The sequence below is a fragment of the Medicago sativa genome, chromosome 5 (assembly GCF_051527215.1).
Source record: "Medicago sativa cultivar Bolivia chromosome 5, Bolivia_mono, whole genome shotgun sequence".
Lineage (NCBI taxonomy): Eukaryota > Viridiplantae > Streptophyta > Magnoliopsida > Fabales > Fabaceae > Medicago > Medicago sativa.
This window is the reverse complement of record NC_140753.1, coordinates 32,036,206-32,043,977: the sequence shown is the minus strand read 5'-3', so window position 1 is coordinate 32,043,977 and position 7,772 is coordinate 32,036,206. Positions and strand designations below refer to the sequence as shown.

The following is a 7,772-nucleotide window of genomic DNA, read 5'->3' as shown; positions in this document are numbered from 1 at the left end:
GCATACATGCATATCTTCATAAAAAAAAAACTTTTTCTCATCAAAATATCGAAGGACTTAGATAAGTCGTCTTGTAAACATCAGAGGTATAGACCTTGTAAAGAGGAACACCAAGAAATACATTTTTCAAAAGTCTTAACTAGACTTTAGCTTTGTGAGGGACTTTTTTCCTTAACTTTGCTTTTACTTTTAAAAAGGAAACTGTTCGTAATATCTTCAATTATCAAATGAAACAATGTTCCTTATGATGTTTACAATTACTTTGACAAGTCCTTCAAAAAAAATTGTGTCTATTTTTGCATAAAGCATCATGCATCATTCTGCATTTCATAGTCTCAATTCTGAGTCTCACAAATTTTTTTCTCTTCCATAAAAGGTCAACCCACCTCAAAAGTGTCATGGCGTCCTCATCTGAAATCAACTCGCATGTACAACACTCGAGCAATCATAAAGAGAAGATGGATTTTCTTGAGCAAGAAAATCAATTGCTCCGGGAGGAAATAGCAGCCATGCAGACTAAGATGGACGAAATGACTGAATTGATGAAAACACTGACGGTTGCTCAAGCACGAACACCTCCTCCTCCTCTTATCAGGACTCAAGCCGAAATTGTTTCTACTGGCCCCGAATGGACGTTTTGTGCCGATACTCCAGGGTACTCTGCTCCACAACGTTCCGTACCCTGGTTCCCGCCTCTTACTGCTGGCGAAATACTCCGTCCCATTGCTTGTGAAGCTCAGATGCCTACCCATCAATATGTAGCTCATGTTCCTCCACCTCCTATGAGAGCTCCTCCAGTCACTATGACCTATTCAGCACCTGTGATGCATACCATTCCACAAGAAGAAGAGCCCATCTACCATTCAGGGGATATGGAAGCCTATGATAGAGTGAATGACTTGCAGCAAAAATATGATGAAATTCAGCGAGATGTGAGAGCCCTCCACAAGAAGAAAGTATTTGGGAAGACTGCTTATGATCTTTGTTTGGTGCCAAATGTTCAAATACCCCACAAGTTCAAGGTACCAGACTTCGAGAAGTATAAGGGAAAATCCTGTCCTGAGGAACATCTAACAATGTATGTGAGAAGAATGTCTGCCTATTCCAAGGATGATTCAGTCCTTATCTATTTCTTCCATGAAAGTTTGGCTAGTCCTGCCTCAAAATGGTACATGAATCTAGATAAAACAAATATCCAAACTTTTCAAGATCTGTGTGATGCTTTTATGGAGCAATACAGTTACAATGTGGATATGGCCCCAGATCGAAGTGATCTACAAGCTATGACTCAGGGAGACAAAGAAACGTTCAAAGAGTATGCCCAGCGGTGGAGGGATACTGCTGCCCAAGTCAGCCCGCGCATAGAAGAGAAGGAGATGACCAAGCTCTTTTTTAAAACTCTCAGTCAGTTCTATTACGTGAATATGGTCGGAAGTACCCCCAGGGATTTTGCTGAGATGGTTGCTACGGGTGTACGACTAGAAGAAGGAGTCCGAGAAGGACGATTGATCAATGAAAGTGTCCCCGCTAGTAGTTCGAAAAAGAAAGAGCAGGAGGTTAGTATGGTGAAAGGGCGGCCTCAGCAAAAATATTCGGCCTATCAACATGTGGCAGCTATTACACCCGTTCCCAATGCCGATCAACAACCGTATCAACATCAACAACCTCGACAACAGGCTCCAAGGACACGATTTGATCCGATTCCCATGAAGTATGCTGAGTTGCTCCCATCTTTGCTCGAAGGGAATTATGTCCAGACCAGGCCGCCTCCTCCGATGCCAAGAAAATTGCCAGCAGGTTTTAGAGCCGATCTCTCATGTGACTTCCATCAAGGGGCACCGGGTCACGATGTTGAGCGTTGTTATGCCTTGAGGAATGCAGTTCAAGATTTAGTCGAAGCCAAGGTCCTATCCTTCACAGACTTGAATCAAAATGTGCAAAGCTAATATGGTACCGAACCACGGGACCTCATTCTGAGGTGGTGGTGCATAGTTTTAGTGACGTATGGAGTGATTTGCCGCTTTCAGTGTCGTTGTGTTTGTTCCTTCAGCTATTTCCTTTGTTCAAATAATGTGGTGTTTATTGATTTTTGTTTTTCAAAAAAATATCCTTTCGTTCTGCCCGAGACGACTGTGAACTTGTGTAGGGCTTTTGCTTTAAGTATTTTCATCATTAATAAAAAGGTCGTTTTGATCCCGACTTTGTTTTTATTTTGTGCTTTGTTCTAGAAAAATGGTAATACAAAAAACCAAAAAAATATAATCATTCTCAAATATCTGCATAATCATAACTTACACTTGTCAAAATCAATAATCAAATCATGCATTAATAAACCCGTTGAACACGTTAACCATGTACTCTCTTCCAACTTTGAGTTCCCTGTGTCCGAAGCTGAAGAAGGAAAATGAAGAGATTCCCGACGAGATCTCTCACATATTGGGGCATCTTAGCCATTGAAGCTGCAAACAAAATATCAAGGAGATTGTCCAGAAGATGACATTCAATCACAAAGACTGGATCGGCGTGCTACCATTCGCTTTGCTCAAATATCATACTTCAGTACACATTTCAACAGGGGCAGCCCCCCTCCTTCCCCAATATTCAACATGGAGGTCGTGCTTCCCGTGGAGGTCAAAGTCCCATTAATAGGAGTTCTGCTAAAGTCCAGGCTTGATCAAATTTAAACGCATGACGACCTTGTACAAATATATCAAAAGAGGTTTGAAACAAGCTTCTAACAAAAAGGTTCGTCCCCATGAATTTCAAGAATGGAACTTTGTACTACCTTCCAATCAGACTCCAAGGGGCAAGTGGACGACTATGAAGGCTCGTGTGCAATGACTCTTGTGACTACAAATGTTGACAAGCTAGCACGTCCTGCGAACGCCGATGCAGTCAAGAAATACTTTGTCAAAAATACAAAAAATAACAGCTCGATAGGTCGCAAATCTTAAAAAGTGGCCTAGGCAAAAATGAGCGTCTCGGTGGACTGAAAACCCGAAAGGGCGGTCCAGGTAAAAATTAGAGACATGAACAAAAATGATTATCCTGATAGGTCGAAACCCGAAAGGGCGATCTATGCAAAAGTTGAGGATCATGACAAGTAACTGCATCAATCAACACAGTCCACTTGGGGCATCCAGTCGTCAAAAGAACCCCTGATTCGAAGCATATGCAGATCAAAGACTCGGAGCTGGGGCATTCAAAGTTGCCAGGGAGTATAACGGTTATTGTGTTCAATGTACCCTTCCTATATATTTACCATTTTCCAATTTTTTCAAAGATCCATGGGGCCACGCCGTTGGCAGGTCACCACTCTATTCATCAAATTTGAGCCTGTGCCCATTTACTTGGAACTCTCATTTATTCTATTCACAAAAAATTCTTCTATTTTTGATGGCAATACTTGAAGCAAAATTTTCAAAATACAAAACTTTTTTTACATCTTTTGAAAAATGTGAACAACAAACACACTCTCTTTGAACTCGTGACTAGTTGAAGTGTACATCAACATCCGCCTCGAGAACGGTTACATTTCAGAAGAGAAACATGGCTAAGCACAAAGGAGATGACCTCTGCTTCGAGCAAGATGCTTTCACAGTCAAAAAAAAAAAAAAAAAAAGAAGAACAAAAAATATATACAAAAATAAAAGCTCGCTAAGTTGAAAACCTGAAAGGGCGACTTAGGCAATAGAGAGCGTCCCGGTGGACTGAAAACCCGAAAGGGCGGTCCAGGCAAAAATTAGGGGCACAAAAAAGGAATATACTCCCGGTGGACTGAAAACCCGAAAGGGCGGTCCAGGCAAAAGTTAGGGATTTTCAAAAGATATATATAAAAAAATGACTGTTGAAGCATGCCAAGGGAGGAGCACTCTGCGCCGGTTTACAAATGGCGACTTCTCCAAGACTTTTGGTCAACAATGGGCTCTATCCCCAGGAGGCATCAGTGACTACTTTGTGTCGTGGCTTCAACCCATCAATGGCTCAACTTGTTCACAATAATATCATCTCCAAGGAAGTTTGCCGAGTGTTTGTACTGCGATGTCAGTTCGCCTCCCATCTTACATGTCGTGTCTTGTCTCATCGAGTTCACCTGTCACGTACAGTTTATACAGTCAAACAAGTTACATTCATACATTCATACATTCATACATTCATACTTTCACATATTCATACACAACATATGCATAATATCAATTCATACATAGTTGCATCAGTCGCCCAAAGTCTTGTTTGGTCGTGTCCTTTCATCTCAGTCCTTATTTGTTTCAAGCCGCCAGTCCCAAACAACGGACCGCTTGAGTTCACATTTTTATCTTGTTTTAAGCTGCTAGTCCTAAACAACGGATCGCTTGAGTTTACCTTTCATTATGGTTTAAACGGTCAGTTCCAACCAATGAACAGTTTGAAATCACATTTTATTTTCTCGAAAGTGTCGTCCCCTGTTTTGTCAGAAAACGAGATGTCACTCGACCTTTCCCTTCTCAAGTATCTCATTCCCCGCTTTGTCGGATTACGGAATGTTAAGTATCTCATTCCCCGCTTTGTCGGATTACGGAATGTTAAGTGTTTCAATTCCCCGCTTCGTCGGATTACGGAATGTCAAAAGTTTCATTCCCCGTTTTGTCGGATTACGGAATATCAAGTGTCTTTCCCCGTTTTAACGGATTACGGAATATCAAAAGCGTTTTTCCCCGGTTTGTCGGATTACGGAAGATCAAAATCATCATTCCCCGTTTTGTCGGATTACGGAATATCAAGTGTCTTTCCCCGTTTTAACGGATTACGGAATATCAAAAGCGTTTTTCCCCGGTTTGTCGGATTACGGAAGATCAAAATCATCATTCCCCATTTTGTCGGATTATGGAACATCAAGTGTCTTTCCCCGGTTTAACGGATTACGGAATATCAAATCATCATTCCCCGTTTTGTCGGATTACGGAATATCAAGTGTTTCATTCCCCGGTTTAACGGATTACGGAATACCAAATCATCATTCCCTGTTTTGTCGGATTACGGAATATCAAGTGTTTCATTCCCCGGTTTAACGGATTACGGAATATCAAATCATCATTCCCCGTTTTGTCGGATTACGGAATATCAAGTGTTTCATTCCCCGATTTAACGGATTACGGAATATCAAATCATCATTCCCCGTTTTGTCGGATTACGGAATATCAAGTGTTTCATTCCCCGATTTAACGGATTACGGAATATCAAATCATCATTCCCCGTTTTGTCGGATTACGGAATATCAAGTGTTTCATTCCCCGGTTTAACGGATTACGAAATATCAAATCATCATTCCCCGTTTTTTCAGATCACGGAATATCAAGTGTTTCATTCCCCGGTTTGTCGGATTACGGAAGGTCAAAGTCATCATTCCCCGTTTTATCAGATGACGGAATGTCAACAATGTCGTCTCCCGGTATGTCGGATGACGAGACGCCACTCAATTTCTGTTCTCTCAAGTGTCGTTCCCCATTTTGTCGGATGACGGAATGACAAAAGTATCATCCCTAGTGTGTCTGGCTCAGAGATGTCACCAATCAAATTTAACTTCAAGTGTCAGTTTCTACAAACCATCAGTTTACAAATACATTTCAAAATTCCCAGTGTCTGTTCAAGATTTTGTTTCCTTTCATTTGTCTTCATATCATCAACACGATAGTAGACAATTATTTTTCCCAGTGAAGCTACATTCCCGCTAGCGGAGTCGGATCCCATTCTTCAATGAATTTGGGTATCCCGTTTTTGTTTCTCCTCTCAGTCAAGTCATATTTGTCGTCCTGCATTCATACCAGCATTTCACGAGCATTCATAGCATCTTAGGTCCAAAATTGGTGTACTTTGTATTTAAGTCTCTTCGCTCCGATCGAATTAAAGATTCCATCTTCAAATCTCCGGACGAAGAAACTTAAATAGGGGCATCTGTCATACCCCAATTTTTGACCTAAGGATCCTACATTCATACGCTGACACGTGCCCTTCGATCCTGATGGTCTTTGACTTTTTGGAGAAAATTTCGGCAGAGATGTATTTTAAAATACCTCATTTTGGTTCCGAGTCGGTCTCTTTATTTTTTCTTTAATTTTTTAGTTTAAATTTCCATCTTTTACCCAATTTTCAAATTAACTTTAATTTTGCTTTTAAAAAAAAGTTTTTTTATTTATTTGTTATTAGTTTCTTTCTATTTCTAATTTTATTATTATTATTAGTCTTCATTTTTTTTTTAACCTCACCTTTTCATTACGATTAGCCTTTATCTTGTTTTTTTTTTCTTTTGTTTTATTATTATTACTTAGTTCTTTTGTCCATGATAAGTCCAAGTTCCAATCCATAATCCAGTGTCACGCGTTTGTCTCATCCAACCCCAATCCTCATCTGCAGCAAGTATGCGGGAGCAGTTTGTTTTCCTCATCTCCAAGACACAGGTTTTCGGCACTTCTCCAACAAACCCTAATCAAATGCTACCACTATAAAACCAAAGCCTGCAATCGATGGAAAGGGGGGGCCGAAATTCACAAAGAAGCGAAATATTTTCACGGCCATAAATTCACAAAGAACAACCATTCAAAACCTACAACATCAACTTGAAACACTACATCACCATCGGCCATACAACCCAGATCAATCGACGAACCCCCCCAATCACATAATCACAACCAGCAAAGAAGAAAAACAACTTTGGCTCAAAAAACCAGCAAAGCCGTAACCCCATAACCATACTAAACATCACAACTCAATTACCAAACCCCTCATCATCGAACCATAACCTACACAAGGCTGTAATCTCAACACAAACAAAAACAAACTTGCTATCGAACACCCACCAATTCCCAACATCAATTTCAAACCGAACAACTATCATACGGCGGCACCAGTGACAAATTCAATCACCAACGAACCCAGGAGACACACCATCACGCATCATCAAACCACGAAGCCAGACTCGACGCACACGAAGCCAGACCGGACGAATCTTACAACAACACCCGCAACCAACATTCAAATCGGCAGCACCAACATCCACGCTGTAATCATCAAAACCGAATCCAGTCAAGAGCGAATCAGAATCCGAACCGAGCAAAGCAAACACGACAAAGGTTCGATCCAGCAAGCACGAATCAAACAATCAACCGCATCAAAGAGGTAGTTTTTCTTCTTCTCTTTCCTTTCATAAACTGGTGGACCTAGGAACCTAAGGTCTTTGTTTAAAATGTTTAAGAAGAATCAAAAAGAAGAAATAGGAAAGATGAAGCATGAATCGTAAAAAAAAAAAAAAAAAAATAAACATGAAAGAGAAGAGAAGTTGCCGACAGGGATAAGAAGAAAAGAGAAAGAACGCGTTTGTGTTCTTGTAGTGTAAGAGAGAGAGAGTAGAATTGTAAAATGAGTTGAGAATAACCAACACAGCCTATATGTATGCTACACGACCCAAACCCATTCCAAAACCGACCCAACACTTGACCCGAGACCCATTTCGATTCTTGCAAGGCCCATTACGTGTCCCCCTTTTTATTTTCCTGCTAGCTGTTTAGCATACTCCTGATTACTGTTGTGCCCCTCCTGCATTCATATCTTTTTGCTACATCTTGTTTAAATACTCTCATGCTTTTCTTTCATTATTACATTTTATTTTGCTGCATTTTTAGGTCATTTTATTTCTATTTGACATATTTCATTTTTTTTAGTAGCATCTAAATTATCGCCATTCATTTTCCAATAATTACAATGCACATTAGAAAACCATTCATGCATTTTTATTTCAA

At 40.3% G+C, this 7,772-nt stretch overlaps 1 protein-coding gene across 1 annotated transcript; it reads left to right on the top strand.

Moving 5' to 3' along the window:
- Positions 1 to 398: 398 nt before the first annotated feature.
- LOC146921810 (uncharacterized) lies at positions 399 to 1,946 on the top strand. Its single transcript, XM_085711388.1, has one exon. It carries the CDS (start codon positions 399 to 401, stop codon positions 1,944 to 1,946), a length of 1,548 nt encoding a protein of 515 aa, XP_085567514.1.
- The last annotated feature ends 5,826 nt before the right edge of the window (positions 1,947 to 7,772 follow it).

Coding starts and splice junctions, on each gene's coding strand:
- LOC146921810 (XM_085711388.1), top strand. CDS start 399: ATGGCGTCCTCATCTGAAATCAACTCGCATGTACAACACTCGAGCAAT.